This window comes from Conger conger, chromosome 4, assembly GCF_963514075.1.
Source record: "Conger conger chromosome 4, fConCon1.1, whole genome shotgun sequence".
NCBI classification, from domain to species: domain Eukaryota; kingdom Metazoa; phylum Chordata; class Actinopteri; order Anguilliformes; family Congridae; genus Conger; species Conger conger.
The window spans coordinates 13,808,077-13,835,935 of NC_083763.1; the positions used below are offsets into that span (position 1 = coordinate 13,808,077).

At 46.8% G+C, this 27,859-nt stretch overlaps 1 protein-coding gene across 1 annotated transcript in view; it reads right to left on the minus strand.

Annotated features, from left to right (window-relative positions):
• The window catches only part of myo1f (myosin IF), a 34,755-nt gene that overhangs the window by 5,772 nt on the left and 1,124 nt on the right, over positions 1-27,859 (minus strand). The window contains exons 2-22 of the mRNA XM_061237934.1: positions 20,297-20,428; positions 17,556-17,645; positions 17,280-17,374; positions 15,701-15,788; positions 15,245-15,334; positions 12,885-13,016; positions 12,551-12,685; positions 12,003-12,135; positions 10,412-10,608; positions 9,528-9,608; positions 7,901-7,987; positions 7,389-7,475; positions 6,713-6,880; positions 6,166-6,251; positions 5,440-5,521; positions 4,986-5,092; positions 3,262-3,360; positions 2,338-2,482; positions 1,541-1,655; positions 1,238-1,407; positions 643-788 (exon numbers count right to left, since the gene is read on the minus strand). Of these exons, the coding sequence (XP_061093918.1) occupies positions 643-788; positions 1,238-1,407; positions 1,541-1,655; positions 2,338-2,482; positions 3,262-3,360; positions 4,986-5,092; positions 5,440-5,521; positions 6,166-6,251; positions 6,713-6,880; positions 7,389-7,475; positions 7,901-7,987; positions 9,528-9,608; positions 10,412-10,608; positions 12,003-12,135; positions 12,551-12,685; positions 12,885-13,016; positions 15,245-15,334; positions 15,701-15,788; positions 17,280-17,374; positions 17,556-17,645; positions 20,297-20,428 (2,465 nt within the window). The remainder of the gene's footprint in view (positions 1-642; positions 789-1,237; positions 1,408-1,540; positions 1,656-2,337; positions 2,483-3,261; positions 3,361-4,985; positions 5,093-5,439; positions 5,522-6,165; positions 6,252-6,712; positions 6,881-7,388; positions 7,476-7,900; positions 7,988-9,527; positions 9,609-10,411; positions 10,609-12,002; positions 12,136-12,550; positions 12,686-12,884; positions 13,017-15,244; positions 15,335-15,700; positions 15,789-17,279; positions 17,375-17,555; positions 17,646-20,296; positions 20,429-27,859) is intronic.

The following is a 27,859-nucleotide window of genomic DNA, read 5'->3' on the forward strand; positions in this document are numbered from 1 at the left end:
TGTGGCTTTCTGCTGAAACCCCCCTATTACTGGCAGGCCTTAAACATCCCATCACATTACATTACAGGCAGACGCTCTTATCCAGAGCGAAGTACAGTGAAGTGCAAATCAAACCCAGGGACAAGTGCAATGAGCACCCTAGAGGAAAGTGCAGTTCCGAGTCGTAGCATAGATACACATAGATCACATAGATATGGCGACATTAGCCCAGGCAGTAGTCTGGCAGTCGGAGGGTTGCCAGTTCAATCCCACCCCGGGTGTGTCGGAGTGCCCCTGAGCAAGACACCTAACCCCTAAATGCTCCTGACGAGCTGGTTGGTGCCTTGCATGGCAGCCATTCGCCGTTGGTGTCTGCGTGAGTGTGTGTATGAATGGCTGAATGAAAAGCATCAATTGTACAGCTCCTTGGATAAAGGAGCTATACAAATGCCAACCATTTAGATACAACTTCAGCCCTTGAAGTGCCATGTAGTACACTTTCCAGTGCTTTATTTTAGGTCCTGATATCCATAAGGAGATGTTTGTGTGTTATTACTGACTGTACTATTTAGCTTTTCGGCAAACTAAGCAGTAGGTACACTTTAGTGGGAAGTTCTTGCCATTATGTTATGTGATGCGACCCCCCCCCCCCCCCCCCCTCACCTGAGAGAAACTCTGCAGACACTCGCCAGCTCCAGTTTTCGCTTCAGCACCTCCTTAATCTGCCCCTTCTCCGGCCCCTTCTTCACCTTCTCTCGGCCAATCAGGTAGATCCCCTTCGGCGTCAGGATCAGGTCCCTCTTGATTGCCTGATGAGGGCGGGAGGGAATGGGCAGGGCGTGAACAAGGGGACCTGGTACTGGCTAAAAGGGCGTTATCGCGAATAAATGTTCTGTCCACAGTTCACTGAGAGACAAAGAGCAGTCAGAATTAGTGATGTCTGTACACAATTGAAATTTGCCTGTGTTACTTCATGTGAAGTGTGATGCGTTTGGTGAATTAACCCTTTGAAGGGTGGGTTCCTTGGAAGGTTTTTTCAGAATTCTAAAAGTCAGTGTTCTAGATCTAGAACAGTGATTGTTACATCAGCATTAGAATGTTCAGTTAAGAACATTCTAATGACATATTTGTGACCTCACACTGTAAAGCAGGGCTGTCCAACCATAACAAAGCACTCCTCATTCAACAGCTAGAGATCTCTAAGAGCAGCTCACGCTGCAACCATCTCTGTAAGTTCAGCCGAGCTTGCTGACCCCACCTTGAACCTGCGGTCAAACTTGGTGATGGAGTCGGCGAAATCGATGCGCTCCCTCTTGGCGAGGAACTGCCGCAGCTCCGGGCGATCCTCCATTCCCAGGTAATCTCCCACGAAATTCCGGTTAATGCTGTTCCTCCGACGCTCCTTGGAGTTGTACAGGATGTCGGAGGCTGGGAGAGACGGAGAGAGGGGTTATGCGTCGTATTACACATGTATTACATTATAATATACTTGTGGAGTTAAGTTAACCTTTGACCCCAGGTCTTTCCCCTCCCCCTTCCATCGGCAGCCCCCATAACTCACCCTCCTCCCTCATCTGTTCATACTTCCGTCTGGCGATGTATTTCCTCCAGGCCTTCTGGATGGTTCTGGCGAACGTGTCGAACTTCCTCTCCCTCATCTCCTCTAGGAGAAATAGCTGGGAGAGACCGTTGTGTTTAGCGTTGTGCGCATACTCCCAGACAGAATTTGAAAAAAATAAAGAGAGCATTGTGGGATTTTCTAATGGGAATTAATTTGCTGGACCCGGATTAGATTAGATTAGTGTAGATCAGATTGGATTACAGTATATCATATTAGATTAGATTAGGGGAAGGAAATCCTGTTCCTGGGGTGCCAGAGACAGTCCTGGTTTTTATTCCATCCAAACCTATAACTACATAACAGTATTAATTATCAGGCTTAATGGACACAGGGGACCATAAACTGGAGAGACTCCAGTCTGACTCGTAAAAACCCAGACTCTTAATAATCCATCAAACCCCTGTGATGAAAATCAGATGGAATAAAAAACAGAAACTTCACCGGGACACCAGGGTTGCCTCCCCTTTGATGAGATTATATATAATATATAATATAATAATTTCATTTATTCCAAAGGAAAAAAGTGCATTAAATATACTAACTCAAGGAACAGAACCGCAAAATGCAGTCGGTTGCAGAAGGCAATATGACAACACACGAAATTTATGAAAACACAGATGCGATTTCACCACACGTGGATCGTGGCAGTTAAATTCCAACTGAGTCTGAACGGGAAGGACCCCAGCTCAGATTGGGGGACCGTCCTGTGTTTTCGCCTGCGCGGGGCTTCTCCTCACCGACTCCGGGTTCTTGACGAACACCTTGCTGCGGCCCATCTGGTACTGGTCGGCGTCCATGTTGACGGAGCGCAGGAGGTGCTGCACGCCCTGCCTCTCGTCCCCCCTCCAGTGCGGCCAGGTCTCCGTCGTCAAAATGGCGTACCTGTCCCGGAGAGAGAGGGGCGGTCACACCTGGGGCAGCCCGGCACACTTTCAGAAAAACAGCCTGCTTCGGCTCGTCTTCGTAGGGGAACCCTTATTCGTTCTTTGCGGAGCCCTCTACGGTAGCCGTGGAAAGTGTGGAAGCTCCCAGATTGGACGGTTGTGCCCGATACAGAACCCTTGAACCAGACAGAGGTCCTCTACAGAGACACTGTAGTGTTGTGGTTAAGGTACGGGACTGGGACCCGCAAGGTCGGTGGTTCGATCCCCAGTGTAGCCGCAATAAGATCCAAGGGCCGTTGTGCCCTTGAGCAAGGCCCTTAACTCTGCATTGCTCCAGGGGAGGATTGTCTCCTGCTTAGTCTAATCAACTGTACGTCGCTCTGGATAAGAGTCTGCCAAATGTCAGTCATGTAATGTATGTAGAGGAGCCTTTTGGAACCCTTCCTTCTCAGTGAGTATATAGATCTGATCTGGGCCAAGTCCGATGATGACCCATTTGATCTGCAGGCATATTAAAACACACGTGGCGTTCATGCATCCTCTGACCAGGCTACTGAACTCCAGGTACTGGGGGCCGCAGTGTCTGCAGGCAATTGTTCCAGCCACGTACTGCATACTTCCTGAACCAAGCAGGTACAATAATGAGTGAAATCCGGTGGTGTAGTGCATGGTTGGACCCAGTACCTGCAGACACTGAGTTGATTAGTCCTGTTCTATGACATCATTAAAATGACTGTAGTGTAGTGTAATGTAATGTAATGAACGATCCCCCCTCACCTCTGCAGAAACTTGCTGAAGAGTCGGCGGTAGGCGAAGCCGGCCCTTCTCACGCGTATGTTCTCTCGGAGGCCCAGGTACTCCACCTGGTGCTTCGCTCTGCGAACACACACGACGGCAACGCACCCTGCGGTCAGCCAGCTGCAGCCAATGAGAGCGCACTCTCCGCACTCCTCACTACGCTAAGTAAAAGGCTAAAGGTTAAATGTCATCTGCTAGGTTCGTTGTCCTCTGACCCCTTAGTCTCCAACCCAGGTGTTTTCCATTGACCACCTGGAAGTGATGGTCTATGACAGGAGTGAGTGCCCAACCCTGTTCCTGGAGATCTGCCGTCCTGTAGGTTCTCACTTCAACCCTAGCTAAGCGCACCTCATTCAACAGCTAGAGCAGGGCTGCTCAACCCTGCTCCTGGAGATCTTCAAATAATAATTTAAATGAAGACCTACAGGATGGCTGAGCCACAGGAACAGGATTGGGCAGCCCTGTTTTATGAGATATATGTCTTGCAATCTGATTGGTCAACATGTCAGTGAGCCAGGGGATCGAACCGGCAACCCTCCGACTGCCAGACGACCGCTCTTACTGCCTGAGCCATGTCGCCCCGCTGCTTTCTCATACACAGATTAAGCTTAATCCTGGACTAGATTGAGTTTTCCCATAGGGAATCTCCATTAAAAATGTCACGTAGCCTAGGACTAGGCTCGACCTGTGTGTGTGAAGCTGGCCCAGAGGGGTTTGTGCAGGTGTTGTCTGACGGAGCTGTCCGGGGGCGTACGGGCCCCGGGTGAGTGTGAGGAGTCCCGGGTGAGTGTGAGGAGCCCCCGGGTGAGTGTGAGGAGCCCCGGGTGAGTGTGCGGAGCCGGGTGAGTGTGCGGAGCCGGGTGAGTGTGCGGAGCCCCGGGTGAGTGTGAGGAGCCGGGTGAGTGTGAGGAGCCCCCGGGTGAGTGTGCGGAGCCCCGGGTGAGTGTGAGGAGCCCCCGGGTGAGTGTGCGGAGCCCCGGGTGAGTGTGAGGAGCCCCCGGGTGAGTGTGCGGAGCCCCGGGTGAGTGTGAGGAGTCCCGGGTGAGTGTGAGGAGCCCTCGGGTGAGTGTGAGGAGCCCTCGGGTGAGTGTGCGGAGGCCCGGGTGAGTGTGCGGAGCCCCGGGTGAGTGTGAGGAGCCGGGTGAGTGTGAGGAGCCGGGTGAGTGTGCGGAGTCCCGGGTGAGTGTGAGGAGCCCCCGGGTGAGTGTGCGGAGCCCCGGGTGAGTGTGAGGAGCCCCCGGGTGAGTGTGAGGAGCCCCCGGGTGAGTGTGAGGAGCCCCCGGGTGAGTGTGAGGAGCCCCCGGGTGAGTGTGCGGAGCCCCGGGTGAGTGTGAGGAGCCCCCGGGTGAGTGTGAGGAGCCCCCGGGTGAGTGTGCGGAGCCCCGGGTGAGTGTGAGGAGCCCCCGGGTGAGTGTGCGGAGCCCCCGGGTGAGTGTGAGGAGCCCCCGGGTGAGTGTGCGGAGCCCCGGGTGAGTGTGAGGAGTCCCGGGTGAGTGTGCGGAGCCCCGGGTGAGTGTGAGGAGCCCCCGGGTGAGTGTGAGGAGCCCCCGGGTGAGTGTGCGGAGCCCCCGGGTGAGTGTGAGGAGCCCCCGGGTGAGTGTGAGGAGCCCCCGGGTGAGTGTGCGGAGCCCCGGGTGAGTGTGAGGAGCCCCGGGTGAGTGTGTGGAGTGGGGAACGGTGAGACGGGAGCGGGGGACACGCACCGGCTCTCCTCCCAGTCCTTGGGCCTCTTGGTCTCGTTGGGCTTGATGCAGCGGATGTAGTGGGGGGTGCACTTCATCAGCGTGTTCACCAGGTCATTGGCTTGTTTCTATGGGAACGACACGTGGAATGTTAAAGCATGGGGCAGAGACGTACGGCGGGGCAGCCTGTAGCTTAGCGGTTAAGGTAAAATGACTGGGACACGCAAGGTCGGTGGTTCTAATCCCAGTGTAGCCACGATAAGATCCGCACCTTGAGCAAGGCCCTTAACCCTGCATTGCTCCAGGGGAGGATTGCCTCCTGCTTAGTCTAATCAACTGTATGTCGCTCTGGATAAGAGCGTCTGCCAAATGCCAATAATGTAATGTCATTGATGTAATGTCAATGACAACATGACAGAATGCAATGAAGCATGTCTCGCAGGCCTGAAGCCCCGCTCGCAGGAGTGACTCACACCTTGATCTTTGAGCTGGCAGTGCTGGGCCGTCCCTTCTTTTCTGTGTTCAGGTTTTCCGGAAAGAGGCTTCTGATGAAATCGCTACGGCGACAAGAATTAACCACATCTCTCAACAGACATTCCACAAAGCTGCATTCATGTTTAGTATTATTCATACTTTATTATTATTATTATTATTATTATTATTATTATTATTATTGAAATAATAGTGAACCACTGTAAACTGAGCAGTCTTTGCCTACTGTCATCCTTAAGGCCAACTGTGATCAAACCGCCATCAGCTGATGGGACGTAATTTTCAGACCTCCAGTGTAAATATTTCAGGGAAAATATTGTTCTGTCTGAACAATAGTTTTAGAGATGTCCAGAGAGATTCAGCATTTACAATCTATTGAGTCCAAAGACTCACGCTTTGAAGAGCAGTTTTTTTAAATTTTTTTATTCAGTGACAGTGGTCCAGAAGTTACTTGTGACCTAACAGCCTAAAGGGTTAAAAATTACTTGCACTGGGGTGTCTCGGTGGCGCAGCCTGTAGAGCACTGACCGCATGCTCATTGCGAGCCGCAGCGTCGGCGGTTCGAATCCGACCGTCTGACAATTGTCGCATGTCTTTCCCTCTCTCTCGCTCCCATTCTTCCTGTCTCTCTATACTATACTGTCCAATAAAGCTGAAAAAAGGCCTAAAAAATATCTTTAAAAAAAAAAAAAAAATTACTTGCACCTACTGCACACTGCTCTGCATGAGCTCGATGAGGTCGTTGAAAAGAACGTCGCGATTCCTCTCGCAGAATCCGTTGATGTCGTAGGAAACCTGCAGGGAGGGGAAGGAGATGATGATTAGATATGAATATGCAGTGTAACTTTATACTTCTCTCTTGCCTTCTCTTTCTGTTGTTTCCTGTTTTCGCTCAGCCTAAATTTGGGTGGGTGAGGAGGGTAATTGCAATTGCTGACTCCAAAAACCTTCATACGCACCGGCCCTACAGGACACTCAGCTCCACCAACCCCTCTACTCGGTCTGTTTTTTTTAACCCTGTAAAGTGTGAGGTCAGAAATGTGTGATTTGAATGTTCTTAACTGAACATTCTAATGCATAATGATGTAACAATCTTCAGGTCAGTTCTGGAACACTGGCTTAGAATCTTGACGGGGCAAAACAGAATGTACTGGCTCAAATTGGGGAGTAAGACACTAATATCATGTAGTAGAGTGAGGTGGGGTTTTTTGACACCTCGCTCCACCACAGAAACCCCCAGCATGCCTTGCGCCCACCTTGCCGGCGTAGTGGTGGATGACGAATCCAGAGTTCCAGCTGTTGAAGTGCTCATGGGTGCCCACGGCTGCCTGCAGTTTCTGGAGGAGTGTTCCGTCCGCCCCCTCTCCCTTAGCGTGCATGGTGGCACACACATCGTCCAGGACACTCATGATGCCAGGGGGATTCTGGGAGATCACAATCAATGAATCAGTCAATCAGCCGACAAATTAACCAACAAATTAAGAAATTATACAAACGAACAAATTAATACATTTGTTAGAGTCATTTGTTAGACCAACAATGGCATTGGAATCAATTAAAAATACATAACCAACAACTTATTTAAGCAACAGTGGTACATACATTAAAAATGTGGTTGAAGACAATTGCAAACTTTCATTTTTGAAAAGCGAGGTCAAAAGCATCTAAAGCACAAGAGTGCAAATTTTCAGAACATAATTTATACTGTGAACATATTATATGGCAAATCCTTTACACTTTTTAAAAAAGTATGTTAATGTACAGTATTTGCAAAATGATTATTGCAATATGAGAGTAAATGTCCAATTCACACTCATACACACACACACACACACACAGACACACATACAATGTATGCTACTGACTGCTGTTTTTACCTTGAGCACACATGTCAGGCTACTGTTTAAATCAGACAAAAGCCATCAAACTTACCAGTTTGTTCTCAATGAGGTCACACACTACTTTGTTGTTGAAATACTCAATTGGTGTCCATTTAATACCCTCCTGAACATACTCTTCCTGAAAGAAAGAGAACATTGACAGAGAATGAGAGAGGGAGATGCTGGTTCTGCCATGACAACGTAATGCGTTACAGTGGGACATGGCAACCTTTAAGACTGGTGATGTCACAGGCAGGGTGGATGGGTAATGTAGTTTGGTCCAGGCCAAAGTGTTAAAGCCTATAGCCAGGGGGCAGTCTATAGCCTAGTCGCTAAGGCACTTGACTGAGACCTGTGTAGCCACGATAAGATCAGTACAGTTATACAAAAAAACTGTAATGTAAGCCTAATCCTGAGACCTGCTGCCATTAAAATCTAACATTTTAGAGGACTGTTAGTTGTTCGCTAGGTGTGTGAGTGTGCCTCTTTCTGCTGGGGATATTGTCAACTGATAAAAGTGGTATTGAGGAGTGATAGAAGTATGGAATAACTAAGCTCCTGTACCTGTTCAGCTTTCAGCGTGAGCTCGATGAAGATCTGCTGTAGCTTCTCGTTCACAAAGTTGATGCAGAACTGCTCGAACCCGTTTCTCTGCGAAAACACAGGAACATTTTTCATTCCAAAAAAACGGCCTTACCCGAGAGTACGTTTTTTTTCAAGGTTCACAGGATCTGGCCGCAAATCTCCTTCAACAGATCTCTCATTGTCCACGTTATTTCCCTATCTCTACTGAGGTCTTGCAGATAGGGAACCTCACACTGCAAAAGAAGTATGCCGTTCAATTAATCATTGATGGAAGGGATTTCTTTATTTTCTGGTTGTTTTGTATATGACAGGGGTTGTCCAATCAAATCCAGAAAGGGCCGGTGTGTGTGCAGGTTGTTGTTTTAGCACAAGACAGCTAAGACAGCTGATTCTACTCATCAAGGTCTTGATTAAAGACCACAATTCATTAGCATAATCAGATGTGTTACTGCTGGGTTAAAACCAAAACCTGCACCCACGCCGGCCCTTTTAGGATATGAGGTGCGGCCTGTAGCGTAGCGGTTAAGGGACACGCCTGGGACCCGCAAGGTGAGTGTTTCGATCCTCAATCAAGTCTTGAGCAAGTCTTAACCCCAAATTGCTTCAGGGTAGGATTGTCTCCTGCTTAGTCTAATCAACTGTAAGTCGCTTTGGATAAAAGCATCAGCCAAATGACATGTAATGTAAAAGGTGCACAACAAGAGCTGATCCGTTTCGAGATTCTGTGGCAACTTCTGTTGTTTATGACTTAATTAGCTCAATCTTATCTTGATCTGACATGTATGAGCACCAGCTACAGCTACAGATAGGCATCTTAAAGATTTTACTCCGCTCAAGTACAGGAGTGAACCAACGTAGCTTATAGAATTGTCAGAAAACGAAAACATGTTTGGTTGGAATGAAAACCTGCACGCAGATTGGTCCTCCAGGACCGGAGTTGGGCACCCCTGGTAACATCAATTCAGTTTTATTTATATTGCACAGAGATGCTTCGGAGTAAGAGAAGGGGGGAAAGAAAAAAAACACCAGCCCTGAGCCCCCAGATAGCACATGAGGTAAAAAAAACCCCACAGTGGGGAGAAAGACCCTCAATCAGTGGCGAGAACAAACTCTATGGGAGGTCGTCTCAGAGGGGAACCTGGCTCTAGAGGGGGAACCCAATCCTCTACCGGCCAGTGAGGTGTGAAAGTAGAATGGACATAACATATAACGGACTTAGTGTATTTTTTCACCCTTAATGGCACATGCATTATCTCAGTGTTTCAAAGAGACCTTCACCTAAGGAGCATCGGACCAGTTCCATCATGTAAATGATTCATTTGTGAACTGTTTATTATTAACTTTCCTTACACATTGATGAGGCACAGTGGGTTAGTGTCACCGCTGATGGGCGACATTCGTTACTCCAGAGCCTGCTGCACAGGCCTTCTGGTTGTTCGGGAAGCCGAGATATTCAATTCATTTTTATTTGTAATTGTGCGTTTTACACTGTCAAAAATATGCTGTACAGAGGAAACAAAAACGGAACAGCCTTGAACGTTGATGTAAAAAAAAAAAAAAACTTCCCGGTTGGAGGAAAAACTCTCCAAATCTTGTAAACACTTACCTGGAAAATCTCAAAACCATAGATGTCCAGAACACCAACGCTGTATTCTTCATAAGGCTTCTGCATGGCTTTGTTAATAGCCTATAGGGAAGGAGATAGTTACTTTGCAACAGTAAGAGACATTTCAATAGATGAATTTCTGGAGGGCAGAGGGATTCAGTCGCCATTTTGTCCATTACTTTGGATGGCAGTGAAAAGAAAGAGTTATTTTTCTTCACAAGCACAGTTTGGAGAGGTCAGCAGTTGCCAAAACTCACTTGGAAAAGTATGTTTATGAAGGGGAACTCTTGTGTTTAGTTGTAAGCCAGGACAAATGTTGATTGAATACGGGCCTTAATCTGTGCATCTGTGCTCCTGCCAGTGTGTGCCTGCTTGTGGTATACTGGATGTGATAACTTATTTTCAATAATATTGGCTCAGGCAGTAAGAGCAGTTGGAGGATTGCCAGTTCGATCCCGCCCTGGGTGTGCCGAAGTGTCCCTGAGCAAGACACCTAACCCCCAAACGCTCCTGATGAGCTGGTTGGTGACTTGCATGGCAGCCAATTGCTGTTGGTGTATGAGTGTGTGTGTGAATGGATGCATGAGAGGCATCAACTTTAAAGCCCACTTGATATATAAATGCTACGTAAATGCATATGCGTAAGTTCATTTACGATTTACCAAATATGTGCACGCTCTTTTTAACGGGGTAGCTGTGACTGCAGACACACGCGTTTTCAGTGTGGCTGTACTCATGCAGTATGCAGTATGCAGTATGCAGTCTGTAGTGTGCAGTGTGCAGTGTGCAGTATGCAGTGTGCAGTATGCAGTCTGCAGTGTGCAGTGTGCAGTGTGCAGTGTGCAGTGTGCAGTGTGCGGTGTGAGCGTCGGTGTACCGCTGACCTCCACCAGGAAGTCGAAGACGCGGGTGTAGAGGGCCTTGGCCAGGGCGTCGCGGGTGTAGCAGGCCTGCTCCTTGTTCAGGGTCACGTTGATGGACTCCGACTTGCCCCCCCACTTGGAGTCCATCTTGCGGCTGGTCAGTTTCTCCTGCAGGCGTTCCTGGGCTATTCCCAGCAGGAAGGCGGGGAATGCCAGCACTGGGCGGGGAGGGGGGGGGGGGGGGGGTTCACATTAATAGCACGGTAGGGATGTCGCGATATGCCCGACTCACAATTCATATCCCCATATGGAGCTCACGATATGATTCGTATTGCGATACTATTAATAGGGGAAAATAAAGAAATAACACAATGCGGTAATAACAATTACACTTATTTTTAACATGATCTAATGCTGTAATAACAATGGACTTTATTTGTAACATGCCTTCACAAGGTGCTTTTATCTGAAACTTGCCATGATGCGACTACATCAACCGCTGTTCTTCCCATCTTGTCACGTGTGCACTCTCACACCAATTAGTCACGTGAAATGAATTGCGATTCAAAATTTTGGATCCAGGATGCAAAGTGCTAATATTTTATGCTACGATTTTGTGATTCACGTTTTTTTAATAACACCCTGAAAGGCACAGGTATGTGAGATGTTAAATACAGTCTTGCTAACTGAGTCTGCAGTATTGGGTCTGTGGGTGTGAGACCATGCATGTGTACAGTATGTACACTAGTGTGTGTGTGTGTGTGTGTGTGTGTGTGCAAAAGTGTATGTGTTTGTGTTAGTGTGTATGCTCACACATTTGCTTTATGTCTGTGGGTGTTTTTGTGTGTAAGTATGTAGTTGCGCTCATGTGTGTATACGTGCAGGTATGTGATCGTGTACACACACACGCGTGTGTGTAAGAGTGTGTGTGGCCTTGTTAATGCAGGCAGGAGGTGACGTGTGTGTAAGAGTGTGTGTGGCCTTGTTAATGCAGGCAGGAGGTGGCGTGTGTGTAAGAGTGTGTGTGGCCTTGTTAATGCAGGCAGGAGGTGACGTGTGTGTAAGAGTGTGTGTGGCCTTGTTAATGCAGGCAGGAGGTGACGTGTGTAAGAGTGTGTGTGGCCTTGTTAATGCAGGCAGGAGGTGACGTGTGTAAGAGTGTGTGTGGCCTTGTTAATGCAGGCAGGAGGTGACGTGTGTGTAAGAGTGTGTGTGGCCTTGTTAATGCAGGCAGGAGGTGACGTGTGTGTAAGAGTGTGTGTGGCCTTGTTAATGCAGGCAGGAGGTGACGTGTGTAAGAGTGTGTGTGGCCTTGTTAATGCAGGCAGGAGGTGACGTGTGTAAGAGTGTGTGTGGCCTTGTTAATGCAGGCAGGAGGTGACGTGTGTAAGAGTGTGTGTGGCCTTGTTAATGCAGGCAGGAGGTGACGTGGGGAGTGTATGTAGTTGCGCTCATGCGTGTGCATGTGCAGGTATGTGATCGTGTACACACACACGCGTGTGTAAGAGTGTGTGTGGCCTTGTTGGTGCAGGCAGGAGGTGACGCGGGGAGTGTGTGTGGCCTTGTTAGCACAGGCAGGAGGTGACGCGGGGAGTGTGTGTCTAACACTCACAGTCCATGCTTTCCACCTGTCCATAGTTCCCCGCCTCGATGAAGCTGATGTTTCCCAGGTGCAGAATCCCCGCCACAATCTGCAGTGTCTGGTCCTGGTAGCTCGTTGAGATCCCGATCACATGCATGGCTTCCTGCGGAGAACACTAGAGCATCAGCACACTCATCTATACGGATAGATGCTACATTCATCTACAGTGTAGGGATAGATAGAGTGGATCACTATGGGTCACTGTGTTTGTCTATACGGATAGAGGCAGTGGATCACTATGAGTCACACAGACTGAGAAAGAAATGTGGGTTATTTTATGACCAACTCTGGTCCTGGGGAGTCCTACGTCTGCTTGTGTTTGTTTTTAACCTAAAAGTAACAAGCAGTGCTTGATTTAACTGAATGATTTAAGTGCCGATTAATGACGAAAAGCAGTGGACCATTAGCTCTCCAGAACCAGGACAGTCTACTCATGTTCCAGAGAATCTCTCTATTGATTGGAGGTGATCAAACATTTTATATTATAGCCGTCATATTGAAGACAGTTATTCTTTTACCATGGTTTCTTGGAAGTCCTTGCTGTCGTTTGTGCCGTCCACCTTGTAGGTGCCAGACTGGTTTAGGTAGTAATAGTAATCCGGGGTCATGATGCCCAGGTTCTCTTTCTGCTGAGCTGAAGCCCCTTCCAGCAACTAAATGAAACAGTGAAATTTACAGATCTGGCAACACAAATGAAACAATATGTGATTAATAGGACTGACTGTGGAAATTCAGCTATAGTTAGGCCCATAGAGACTGTAGTGAGGCCCATATAAACTCTAGTTAGGCCCATAGAGGCTCTGGTTGGAGCCATGGAGGTTATAGTTAGGCCCACAGCGGCAGGTTTCTGACCTGGTAGTAGATGTGGAAGTTCCTCTCACTCTCGTTCTGGCTCACCACCCTGGACTTCTCGAGGAGGAAGTTGGAAATTTTGCCCCCGTCGGGCTCTCCTCCTCGACTGAACTGGATCTCAAAATACTTGCCCTGTTACGGTGAGATGCACGTAGGAATATTATTATAGGTATTAAATGAATGCATATTCAGCTGTACAAATTGACAATTTGTTACGACACAATCCTCTAAGACACGTAATGCGTAAGTGATACCTTAAAGACAACCTGCAGCATTTTCACCGTGTTTCATTTCCACCCTGTTCCTGTAATGTCGGAATGCCCAATTGTATTGCTCATAACAACACCGACATTAGGAAGTATTTTTTTCACACAGAGAGCGGTCAGTGTGTGGAATAGCTTGCCAGGACGTGTAGTGGAGGCAGAACCACTGGGGGTTTCCAAGACAGAGCTTGATGCTATTTAATCTTTGGGCAAACTAAGCAGTAGGTACACTTTAGTGATCGGAAAAGGCGAGCATTGCTGGGCTGAATGGGCTGTTCTCACCATTATGACCACTGGCTATCTAGCTATGGAGCATAAGCTACTACATACTCTCCTCTGAAGTGTGTGATTTCAAGTGCATCTGTAGCGTAGTGGTTAAGGTAAATGACTGGGACACCCAAGGTCGGTGGTTCTAATCCCGGTGTAGCCACAATAACATCCGCACAGCTGTTGCGCCCTTAACCCTGCATTGCTCCAGGGGAGGATTGTCTCCTGCTTGGTCTAATCAACTGTACATCGCTCTGGATAAGAGCGTCTGCCAAATGGCAATAATGTAATATACAGTGCCATGTCAAGTTCACACCACTGCTTCCAAGTCAGGCTAACACTGGAGGAAGACGCCTAATGTGCAGTTGAACTCGCAAAAACTCAGGCACCCAGTCGACCGGAGAATGATTCATTCAAGATCCCTGCCAAATGAACCCTCCGTAACCCTGGGAGACAGCCAGCCAGCTCTTTGGACTTGGCGGGCTACTGGCGCGGTCGGAATTTGATCCTGGACCGTGGGGCTCATCCCGGCCCTTTTAAAGGAAGGTGGTGCCTTAGTCGGGTGAGCCACTCAGCAGCCCCCTTTGTAGCTTCCTTTATGACACTGTCCTTAAGAGGAAGTGAGACCTATGCTTCAGCTCTGTCTCTGTAAATGTACCACTATGAAAATGAACAAAACATACTGCTAACGCGACAAACAACCCTAAAGAATTCCATCAAAGCCGTATCCTAAGGACTGAACTCAAAAGGAAACTTCAGCGCCCAAGGGATGGAATTCAAAATACAGTATCAACTAGAGTCAAAGGATTGAGGAGCGTTCTGATACCCCACTGATGTCGAGCATTCATTCTTATACAATCTTATATAGTGTTTGGATAATTAACTTTGGTCACTTTTGCTCTGTTTGTTTGTTTCTTTGTTCCAAAAAAAAATATATCTTTGTTGTACAGGTAGCAGTTGAAATTGTACTTCCCTCTAGGGTCTTTCAGCGCACTTATCCCTGGTTATGGGTATGCACTTTGTTGTACGTCGCTCTGGATAAGAGCGTCTGCCAAATGCCAATAATGTAATGTAATGTTATACCCCACTGATGTTGAGCATTCCGATACCTCTCTGGCGTAGAACATTCTGACACCCCACAGGTACAGAGCATTCATTCTGATGCCCCACTGGTGTAAGGAATTACAGGGCAGCACAATCTCTGCACCATCAGGGGCTATGATCAGTCCCTGCAGAGAACGGGCGTCCTAATTCCCATTCTCTTCACCCCTGATGGTGCAGAGATTGTGCTGTGGTGACGATACATACACACATACACACACGCCCAAACACAATGAACAGGATCCCCATTGTTACAGCAGGCACATCCTATTTCCTGTGTGGTCATGATGCTGCAACTGAAGGAGTGCTATGTGTGTGTGAGTGTGTGTGTGTGTGTGTGTGCGTGTGTGCATGTGTGTGTGAGTGCGTGCATGCGTGTATGTGTGTGTGCGTGTGTGTGCATACGTGTGTGTGGGGGAAATGTGTTTTTGCATGTAGCCACTGTGGGGGTGGGGGATTATTGATCTTGTAATCCTTTAAGTGAGGAGGCCTTAAACAGAAACCGGCTGCTCCACCACTTCCTCTTCCTGTTCTGTCCTCATTGGTCAATGCCACTCTATCCTCCAGGGCCCACATCCACACCCTGCAAATGCAGGCACTCATCCACATTAGGCAATAGTAATACTCAATTATCCTAAGAACCTCCAACTGCCAACAGGAAGGACACAAAATCTGTATTTCATAACCAGTTTGTTTCCCTGAAGTCCCTGAAGGCGGAGAGTGACTCACGAATCTGCTGGAGTTGTTGTTGCGGACGGTCTTGGCATTGCCGAAGGCCTCCAGCAGGGGGTTGGACTGCAGGATGATGTCCTTCACATGCTGCGGGGGACGGACACACGGACAGAAACGTCACCATGACGACCAGCTTCAATGAGTACCCCCTGTACACCTGAAGCACTGTACTGATTGAAGACTGCATACTGAATGATGACGGTCTGTACTATGTGGGGACTGTACTGTACTGTACTATATGGGGACTGTACTGTACTATGTGAGGACTGCACTGTACTATGTGAGGACTGCACTGCACTATGTGGGGACTGTACCGTACTATATGGGGACTTTACTGTACTGGACTGTACTGTACTATGTGAGGACTGTACTGTATTATATGGGGACTTTACTGTACTGGACTGTACTGTACTATATGGGGACTGTACTGTACTATGTGAGGACTGTCTGTACCTGTACTTTGGGTCCTCCTCCCGATACTTTGGAGATGTAGCCCATGATGTACTTTGCAGCAACCGTCTTTCCTGCTCCACTCTCTCCACTGTCATCACACACACACACACACACACGCACAAACAGAAGGTATTTACACACACACAGGCATGTACACACACACATGCACACACAGGCATTTACACATACACACACACACACACACACACAGGCATGTACGTACACATGCAGACATACACACAAGCATGCAGACATGCACACACATGCACAGATACACATACACAGGAATGCGTGCACGCACATACATACACACACACATGCGCACACACGCACATATGCAGACATACACACACACACACACAATGAAAACAGACTGAAGGGTGAAGTCACAGAAAAGGGCAGGGGAGGAGCTGAATGACAGAATGCGTCAGATCTGTGTCATAACACCTGTCGAGCCTGAAATATGGGGACCGTGAAATTAAACCGATGTAAAAAATCTAATCTGGGTGACATCTCTCTGTAGAAACCCCAGAGTAGTGACTTATCATCATCGGGACTTGAGAGACTCCCCATTTTTTCAAAAAGGAAGGAAGCGTTCTGTCTATTTCCTGCTTTCTGAGAAGGTCAGCCAACGTCTGTGGCATCAGAAAGAACAATGCTTTTTATTTCCCAGTCAGAGAATCCGAAATCACTCTGGGTCATCTCGACATCTGATGCAGATAACAAACTTACACCTCTCTCTGCAAGCTACACCGGGAAACAGAGTGACGCTTTTGATTCGTGAGAATCATAAAATCGGACCAAAAAGTGTACAGCGTATGTTCTTCTGTGACCTAGATACAGCTGTGGCAGCATAGACGCTGCTGTAAAGGTGCTGTCATGTTTGCCGTCTGAAATGTACATAGTGCAAGTAAATTCTTATTAATTTTCAGTTATGTTAAGTTTGTTTTGCTGGCTACAGTTTCAGACAGATTGGGGATAGCCGTTGGTCAATGACTGCACTTGACACTGCACGTGACAAGACAAGACATTATTAGTTGAAATAAGAATATACAGTTCATTTTTTTTTCTTTTTTATAACGGGACGACATTGAAATGGCGGGCAGTGGTGTCAGAGGCAGCGCTTGACTGTCATGCATATGGGTGCAAGGCATGATGGGAAATGGAGTGTCACACTTAGAACAATGTGAAGGAGGCCATGTTAAACATAGGATGCATTTAAACATCAATTTTGGTGTAAAAATAAATACTATTTGTTTCATACAATGATACAGTGTTACTTGTCCACATGGGGTGACACTGGCTCAGGCGGTAAGAGCTGGTTCGATCCCCCATCCAGGCTGTGTCAAAGTGTCCCTGAGCAAGACACTTAATCTCTAAATGCTCCTGACTGCCTTGGTTGGTGCCTTGCATGGCAGCCAATCGCCGTTGGTGTGTGTGTGTGTGTGTGAATGGGTGAATGAGAATCATCAATTGTGCTTTGGACGTATAAATGCCAGCCATTAAACGGTGATTCTCATTAATCAGGCCATTTTATGAACATTATTTAACAGTGAAGCAAGCATAATATCCAGCTTACCTGATAATGACACACTGGTTCTCCCCATCGATCATCATGTTCCTGTACATGTTGTCTGTTAGTGCGTAGATGTGAGGTGGGTTTTCATATTGTGCCTGATGGAGAGAGACAGATTTTTACATTATACCTTTCGGGTCTAAATATACAGTGCATGCATACATACATAATGTATGTACGTGTGTGTGTGTGTGTGTGTGTGTGTGTGTGTGTGTGTGTGTGTGTGTGTGTGTGATTTGATCAATAGATAGAAGTACTGGCTGACGAAGTAGTACTCACAGCTCCTTGGTAGAGTTCGATCTCCCGATCGGTAAAATAGGGCATCTGCTTAAATGGATTCACAGATATCAGGACGGAGCCGATGTACGTCTGTGTGTGACCGTTAAGGAGCCTGCGGTGCGGAAAACGCTCCTACCGTTGAGTTCCGTGAATCTATAAGTACCGAAGCAGCCCTCGCGGAAAACTGGCTAGCCACTTTGCTAACGACATATTCGTCTTTAGTGCACTCGTTAGCCCAACCACTTCTCACCCAGTAAGTCCTAAGTTTGATTATTGAATCCTGTCTGCTGAGTTATTTAAGTGCTGACATGCAGTGTAAAGGAACTCATGCCGGTGCACACAAAATTGCATATGCTTGTTTCTTTATTTCGTAATTTAACTCATTTCCATGTCTTGTAGATCGGTTTAGTTGTAATGCCAATTTAACAGACTTGGCTAGGTAATTTAAAAAAAACTATTTAAGATATTTGGTCACGCTTTGCAATAAGGTTCATGAAATTAACTAATGTAGTTGTTACCATAAATTGATGGACAAATACATTAACAGAGCTGTACAGATGAACATTTCAGTTGTGGTTAGTTAACAACTACATTAGTTCATGCCAATTAATGGAACCTTTATTGTTAAGAAGATATTTAATCGTCTAATGTATTGATAATAGGTACTGCTTTTGTGGGATGTGATGTATTTGTTTCCTCTGATTTACATAGAAGTTAAATGTGTCCATTCTGATCAAATGTGCTGCTTCTTTGAAAAGCAAAAAAAAAAACAAAAAAAAAACCCCACTTCCTCAAAGTCAACCATCCACAACAATTTTTACAAATATTTACAGCTCACAGCACTTCTGTGAATAGAAATCTATTCTGACTAAACCTTCAGTTTGTGGGCATACGTAAACCATACAGAGTTCTGGACCCAAACTTCCACATTTTGTTGATTTTCCCAGTGGACGGAAGGTAAAACAACTTATGCAAAGGCACAAATTGTATTTGCTGAACTTAACAGATTGGAAATATAATGGTAAATGTGTCATTAACATGTCTGGGCTTCCTGTCGCATAGCACTCAGTAACACCTCCATTTGGGATTCCCCTACAGATTGTCAATAATACTGGTTGATTCTGTATTCTTGTTCCTGGTTAATATTTATGGTTTGGAGGCTTGTCTTATTGAAATATGCAATCTCTTCTCAGCTTCAGATTCTTTCCTGAGTCATTAACTTCAAGGATCTGTTGATATTCAATTCAGTCTGTATTGTTCCATCCGCACAATAATTGTTACAGTGACAATTCCCAGCTGGAAGTGTTAAGATATCTTCTTATAACTTTCCTCTACTTTGTAAGAGTCTATTCTTTTTAATTGCAAGCCCTCAGTCAGCTGCTTATAGGAGCTCATGGTTGCGGAGAGTAAGCACTACACCCTAAGAGATTAGATGGATAAGAGTATTTATTAAGCACTAATTGTCTTCCCCGTTGCTTAATGTAATCAATCAGTCGATCAAGCTTTGAGAACTTTTTTCTAAAAAAGTATTAATGAACTGGAGATTAATTTATTACTGGATTTTCACGTTGAGAATCGACAAAACTGCAACTTGACCAAGGGTGCATACTGCTGTATGTCCTTCGGCTTAGGGAAGTTTATGAGCTGTTGAGTCACACTGAGTTTGTGCAAAACAGGAACAGCAGTTGTGTCTTTGTTTGTGCAGATGTGTCTGTGTGTGTGTGTGTGTGTGTGTGTGTGTGTGCGTGTGTGTGTTTCACTTTGGTTCATATCAGGCTCCAGATTCACTGACCATGTATCAAAATGTAGGTTAAATAATGAGTCATTAGTGTCTTGCATTAATACAGCTCCATTTCAGGACCTCAAAGATTCATGTGTAACTGACAAGAGGCACTATGAATGAACTGTTTTTTTGACTTTATGTGTCAAAAATATGAAATTCATGTGCATGAAAAATATGAATATGCTTCTTAGCTTAATGTGTATATTGGAATTCCGATATATTTCACATTAAATTAGAGGTTGCAGGGCTTTGGACTCCCAATTACAGTTGGTTCAAACTGACAATTTGATCACTGCACTACAGTAGCTCATGTTCTCTCCTTGTATGGTTAAATAATCCTGGCTGTGTGTGTGTGTGTGTGTGTGTGTGTGGGTTAAGAAATAAGTATGAGTGTGTGAGGTCTTTGCTTACTTCCTCAATGATTTCATCTTCCGGCAGAGAAAGAAGGCAAGTTCAGTTTGTAAGACTTAGCCTTCAAAGACAATGCTGCGTTTCAGAACAATTTCACACCTCTGTCTCTATCACCACAGCAGGATAGCACAGGGATACCCAGCAAGCCATTAACTGCTGTATATACTCAAGATTTGTTGTTAAATCCAGTGAAATTGGATCAAAAACTTCCATCCATCCATCCAGTATATGACCCACTTATTCCTGGTCAGGGTTTCTAGGGGTGCTGAAGCCTATCCCAGCATGCACTGGGTATACCTAGGGGCAAGTTAACCAAACCAATTAACCTAACCTGCATGTCTTTGGGCTATGGGGGGAAACCAGCAGAACCTGGAGTAAACCCACGCAGGCACGGTGAGAACATGCAATCTCCGCACGCAAAGGCTGGCGTTCAAACCTTCTCGCCTGTAGGAGACAGTGCTACCCACCGCACCACCACGCCTCCCTCCTGTATAACCTTCTCCACCGCTGTTAGAGCAGCCGAGACGGCCGAGGAGCTGAAGGATACGAAGATGTAGTCGTCCATGTATCTCTTCTTCAGGTTCTCCACGATGGCGTCCTCGGTGATCTTGGACAGCAGGACCATGTCATCCACCCCGCTCTGCTTCACGTTCTGGCTCTGCCAGTGGTATTTACTCCCCTGTGCGGAGCGAGAGAAGTCAGTTTTGGGTTCTGAGAGGGGATCAGCAGAGGTGGCCTCTGGCAATGAACACTCTAAGCAGTCCTTTAGGGACACGACCCTCCCTGGGCCACAAAATTCAGTTTTCTAAATATTTTGCGGAACACATTTTAGAATGTTGTTATATAGCCCTTTGAAGAGTAGGTTTTTTGGAATGTTTTAAAATCATTCCAAGCCAGTGTTCTAGAATTCCTTTCAATTACCAGTAGAGATTGTTACATCAGCATTAGCATGTTCAGTTAAAGGTACAATAGGTAATTTCGGACTTCTAACGAAGAGAAGAGTCAAGAGTGGAATTGCAGCAACAAACACGTTCAAATCACAACACTGTTTATCCCACCCTTTCTCTGTGGACGCGCTGATGTTGAAATGCCATTGGCTGTAGGAATTAGCTTGAATTGTTATACAGCTATAATCTTACCTATTGTACCTTTAAGAACATTCTTATCACAGATATGTGACCTTACACCCTACGAGGAATGGTTAATGTGTCTGTGGTGATTGGTGATGCCACCTGACCCTAGTGACAGACAGACAAAAAAACCCCACAAAATATGAGATGACCTCTGTGTCATGTGACACATGTGACACACAGACATGTGACATGTCACAAGTGATGAAGGCCATTGTGACATTGTGATTTAGCCCAAAAGATGTATTTCTCTTTTTCAGTCTTTTGGTTTTAGGGGACAGGACTTTTACACAGAAGGTTTGTTTCCTGTTTGTTGTTTCTCTGTAACCAGCAGCTAACATATATATTTTCTAGACCAGGCTTCATACAGTGTTTGATACTACCTAGCTTTTAGGTAAACTAAGCAGCAGGTACACTTTAGTGGCAGGAAAATTGCAAGCATCGTTCGGCTGAATGGGGTGCTCTCGTTATTATGTTCTGTTGTCTCATGTTAAGGATGAATGGTTCGATCAAATTGTGGAGTGGAGAGTAACTGACTACTGATGAAGCTGGATCACCTCTTAAAGGGTTGTGGGATGACTGCTGCTCGAAGGCAACCTAACGCACTGAGCTGATTGGGTTAGCTGCTAGAAGGCAACCTAACGCACTGAGCTGATTGGGTTAGCTGCTAGAAGGCAACCTAACGCACTGAGCTGATTGGATTATCTGCAAAGCCGCTCCCACCATTCCACCCGTAGAATCTTTTTAAATCCACTATTTTCTCATGATGTCGGGTTCCTTCCAATCATATACTGTATATATCTGTCCTTGCATGACCCAGACAATAATGGAGGTTCACCTCCTTTAAGGACAGTCCAACACGTTAAATGCTTCTTGAAGGACCTGGGAGGCTCGAGAAGGACGCTTGAGCAAGATAACACCAGGGTATTTTTTTGGATGCCGTGACGTGTACTGTACTTAAATGATCCACTTACGGAACCGCATCTACCCCTGATGCTGGGGCGAGGAAGGTCGTCCCGTTTGCCGAAAATACACACTTCCTCGACTCCTCTGTCCCCGTATCCCCTTGCGGCATCTCTTCCGATGTACGGTGTGGAAATAAACGGAATTAAACCCGTTAGTTGGACGAGCCGGTGGTATAGAGTCGGGCCCACACTACAACCTGCATGGCTGATGCGGGGGAGCATATAGACTGGCGACCACCCTAGACGCCGGCAGAGATGTTCGCTTCTTCTTTTCACACCTCTGCCCACAAGTCACACTTTGCATAGACGCTTCATGTGCAGCTTTAGCAGACAGATCCCTAGGGGGGATGCTAGAGAGGGTGTTATGACGTGCTTCTCCAGCCAACGGTACCGTTCGCAAACCCCACGGCCAATTATGGGCTGCATTCTGGGTCGGTTGTTGTCTGATTCTGGACCATTGGGCACAGCTAACTACAGATACACACACCTCACAACCAATTACAGACACACACACACACACCTCACAACCAATTACAGACACACACACACACCTCACAACCAAATACAGACGCACACACACACACACCTCACAACCATTACAGACACACACACGCCTCACAACCAATTACAGACACACACACATCACACAACCAATTACAGACACACCAACCTCACAACCAATTACAGACACACCAACTTCACAACAAATTACAGACACACACACACCTCATAACCAATTACAGACACACCAACCTCACAACCAATGACAGACACACCAACCTCACAACCAATTACAGACACATCAACCTCACAACCAATTACAGACACACCAACTTCACAACCATTTACAGACACACCAACCTCAGAACCAATTACAGACACACCAACTTCATAACCAATTAGAGACACACACACACACCTCATAACCTATCTATCTATCTATCTATCTATCTATCTATCTATCTATCTATCTATCTATCTATCTATCTATCTATCTATCTATCTATCTATCTATCTATCTATCTATCTATCTATCTATCTATCTATCTATCTATCTATCTATCTATCTATCTATCTAACCAATTACAGACACACCAACCTCACAGTCAGATACACCACGTCACAACCAAAGCAGTTATTTCTGTTAGGAGGGTGTTGCAAGGTGCACATGCCTGAGTCTGAGTCAGTGTCGAGTCTCAAACTCAGATCCTGCAGGACTGCAGCGTCTGCTGCTTTTTAGCTTGTTTCAGCGCACGAGCACTAAACCAGATTCATCATGTGGCTAACGATCGTGCTGACAGAAAACCATACTTTTTTTTCCTGTGGAAAGATGGGGGCAGCATGTACCCTAGTGACGACAGTGCATGACTGCCACTTGCATGGGTGGTGAGTCAAGCCCTAGTGTTCAGGTCTATTCATGTAGAGTTTTGGAGCCTGTCTTAAGCAACCTAGAATGCTGTCCTGGCATTTTGGTGCATAATAGCGGAAAGCAGCTTCGCCAGGTCTAGGTAAGAGCTGATGAGCCACGGTAAGATCCGTTCAGCTGTTGGGACATTGAGCCAAGGCCCTTAACCCCACACTGCTCCAGGGAGGATTGTCCCTGGTGCAGTCAAATCACCTCCAAGTCGCTCTGGATAAAAATGTCAGCTAAATGACAGTTTTTTCAAAAAAACTAAAAACGAAAGACGGTTCCACGCCTGAGGAGCAGGCTTGTCAGTGTTGGGGAGAGCGAGGGTGTCTCTGCTTGCCTTCACTGCAGACCTGTGACACTTTTAGAGAAGCGCACAGTCTGTGGCCTGAGGCTAGCGTGCACAGCTGCCACCAGCTCTTCACTTCAGCTAAATCAGAGGCTCTCTGGGAGCAACCCGAGCAAGATTCTTCTTTAAGGTGAATCTTATTGCGTATAAATCAAACCTAGATTTGGCTGCAGTCAAAAGATTATAGGTTATACTGCAGATGCAATCCCTTTCTGACTGTAGCATGCAGTTGCCGGTGTTAATTCAACTCTAACAGAGTACATGGTATAAGTTCATTTGGGACCACACCTGGGTCAAGTACATCATTGTTTTGGATTCAAATACTTTTCTACACTTTGCTGAGCTTGTCTGTATATTGGAACCTATGAAATACTCTCAAAAAGTACAAACCACGCCTTCTGGACCTCTTGATTGGCTCAATCGCACCAGGCAAGATCAATCGAGTGCAGAACAGCATTTAAATCCAACACGATCGGGACCATATGTACACTGTAAAAGTTGATTTGACAATGTGAACATTTTACTATGTAGTGGTTGTAATGAATATAGGGAACGGATGATGAATGTGTATTCTTGCCAAGGATGACAATCGCTAGTAGTCGTTAGTTAGTCAGATGCAGTGTTCAACATCAGGAAATGGCATCATCAGCCAGGGTGTGTCGGTGTGATTGACGGTTTTTTCTGCGTAAAGAGCGCTTTCAGTCCGTCCCCAGGGTGCAGACTGGCTCTGTGGAATCTCGGGTGCATTTTAGTGTAGATTTGTGTGAACAAATGCTGTGTCAGCTCAGGTTAGTGAGCCGAGTGGAGGAGTTTTTGCAGTGGTGTGTGTTGCAGGCACAATGCTAACCACATCCATAAATGTACATTGTCTAAAACACACGGCGCAGGGAGGGGGCAATTCAGCAGCAAAAAAACAACCACATGTGCAAAGCTGTGTGTCTAATATATAACAAAATACAAAATCTACTGTAAAATATATTACTCAGAGGAACAGAGATATACAGAGAAAGCACGTATACAGTGACTACACGCAAAATGTAGCAGTTATATTGCGCTATGTGTAGTTACTTTATTCAATCGTGATGTTTATGTGACATGTATTTCCAATGATGAATATATTGCGCAATATATTTTCTGAAAATGTATATAATATAAAATCTCAAATGGTTTTTGAAGCGGACATCCCGGCATCAGCGCGGCGTCTGGGTTCAGACTGTGCGGAAATGAATCGGTGACGATGCGCAAAACCATCAGCTCTGACGGCGAAAAACGAGGGCAGATTGTTCGACTTTGTCGCAGACGGATCACCCCTGACTCACTCGGCGGGCGGTGCGTTGCTCCCCTATGCCCGGCGTTACCGCTGAGGCTGCAGAATGAGGTGATGTGACAGGGCGCTCTCTGTTGCCGGGGGAAACAGCGTCGGCGGCCCTGGTGAGCGAATCAGCCGATTGCGAAAGAAAGTTCGGCAGAAGTCGCTATTTATGAGGTGCTATTTATACGCTGGCCTCTTAACCCCACTGCGAGAATAAGCCATTGGGCTGCTGGGTGGCTCACCCTGCTAAGGCTCTGTTCCAGTGTGTGGATGGGCCCTACGGTCTGGTGTCTGTTATCTGTTAAGTTGCAGTTCCAGTGTGTGGATGGGCCCTACGGTCTGGTGTCTGTTATCTGTTAAGTTGCAGTTCCAGTGTGTGGATGGGCCCTACGGTCTGGTATCTCTTTAAGTCTGGCTCTTTGTGGAACTGAATCCCCATGGATCCAAGGCAGGGGTGGCTAAAACAGCCTGTAGCTAAAGAGTTTGCTGTGGTCTACAGTGTTAAGGGGGTCCACAGAGCCTGCTTAGACACAGGGCCCACTGTGGCTGCCAGCCGCACAAGGAGAAGTGTGACTGGCACGCATGCCGCTCAGAGAAGCTAAAAAAAATAAATACAGAATTGCGATTCTGCATGCCAAAAATACAGAATTGCAGTGTTGCTGCACTGTCTGAATAATACGGAATAATATTCAGTTTCTACATCAATGCAAATGTGCCAGAGTTAGGTAATGAGCTCATTTTCATCTGTAGTCCCTAACCTGCATGTCTTTGGACTGCGGGAGGAAACCCACACAGACACGGGGAGAGCTATGGGCGGCCAGTAGCATAGAGGTTAAGGAGCATGACTGGGACACACAAGGTCGGTGGTTCTAATCCCGGTGTAGCCACAATAAGATCCGCACAGCCGTTGGGCCCTTGAGCCAGGCCCTTAACCCTGCCTTGCTCCAGGGGAGGATTGTCTCCTGCTTAGTCTAATCAACTGTACGTCACTCTGGATAAGAGCGTCTGCCAAATGCCAATAATGTAATGTAATGTAATGTCATGAGAACATGCAAACCCCACACAGAAAGGCCACACAGAAGTGAACCCAGGACCTTCTCATTGTGAGTCAACAGCGCTACCCATGTAGGATGACGTATTTATCCAAATATACTTTTGCTATTTCTCTCAGGGCAGTTACGGGAAAGAGCAGGGGCATCAGAGTAGGAACAGAGAAGCGTCCGCACGGTTTTTCCCGGCGGACGGGCCCTCGGCAGCACGCTTGCCGGAGAGGAAGTGGAGGGGGGGGGGGGGGGGGGGGGGGGGGCGGTGCTGCACTTCACTTCCCCGTGGGTCTCCTTGTGAAAGCTCCCCTGTGCGCTTAAAGACCCACCGCTGCACTTCCGCTTGGCTGCCGCTACCGCTTTTTACCGCCAAAGTGAGAACATCGCGGTCACAGGCCCCCCCCCCCCACCCCAACCCCCCCAGCCCTGCCTCAAGCTCTTTCTGAGAGCGACGTCAAACAGCAGATGACTTAATTGTGGAAAAGAAAATATCTTGGCTCTCATGGAGCGGCGTAATCGGCTCGCCGCTCCCAGGGAGGGACTTGGCAGGGACCAGCAGGGATCGGCGCGTGCCTGCACCCCGGTGCGCCTCGGAATTGCGGTCTCGGGCTTGAAGAAAGCGTATTGTTCTCCCTCTGGGCCACCAAAGGGACGGGGTCGTAAGCGGTGTATCCCCAACTAACACTAATTGGATTACATAGGGTACAATTGGCTCCCGAATTGGAAGAAAAAGGGAAAATGTTTTTAAGAAATCTTGAAAAAAAAAAAATACAAATCTCTTGAAGAGATATGTGCTGACAGAACGGGAGAGAGGTCAGTCATGGGTTATTCAGTGGCTCATGAATGTGGGAGACAGTACTGAGTATAAGAGACAGGACTGAATACAGGAAACAGTACTGAGTACAGGAGACGGTAATAGTACTGTGGACTTAGGACAGAGGTCAAATGCCCCAGACAAGAGTGAACAGACACCTCAGGTACCACACCCAAAACTGCCTTTAACATCATTCTCTATTCTCTCCGTCTCTCACGGGCACACCCACATTCCCAGACGTACACTCTCGCACACATGCACACGCACACACACACAGACACACTCACACACACTTACACTTCTGCACACGCACACACGCACACAGACACACCCACATTCACACACACTCTCGCACACATGCACACACACACAGACACACTCACACACACTTACACTCCTGCACACGCACACACACACACACGCACACAGACACACCCACATTCACACACACTCCCGCACACACACACACACACAGATTTGCATACATGTGCACACAGTGTCTGGCAGTGTGCATGTGTGATGAGTATGATTAATTTCACTCTCATGAAATGCATCACAAAGCTGTGAATACACAACCTCCTCCCTCCGTGACTGTCTGACACAGGTCATTTCACAAGGCGCTGCTTTGTTAAGAGGGGGAGGCGAAACTGTCACTGTGGAGAGGGGAAGCCTCTTATTCTCAGCCTTCCGGATCCTGCTGCACAGCCAGCGTCTCAGAGAACTCAACTCCAGCTCCAATATACCATATACGCTCACTGTGCATGTACACCAGTGTGTTAATGCAAATATTTAATCAGCCAATCATGTGGCAGCAACTAAAAGCATAAAAGCATGCAGACTGTGATCTTTGTGACTACGATTGTTGGTGCCCGATAGGGTGGTTTTAGGATCTCAGAAACTACTCATCTCTTGGCATTTTCACGCACGACAGTCTGATGTGAAGTTGTTGTGTCCCATTTCATTTTGAGGGCAACCAAACCACCAATGTTTTTCTGTGTACTAAATTCTCCTAAATGTAATTAAAAAAAAAAAAGTTTTATAAATGTCAGACCCAAGCTGTTCACTGAGAGCTATCAGCTCCTGTAAGAA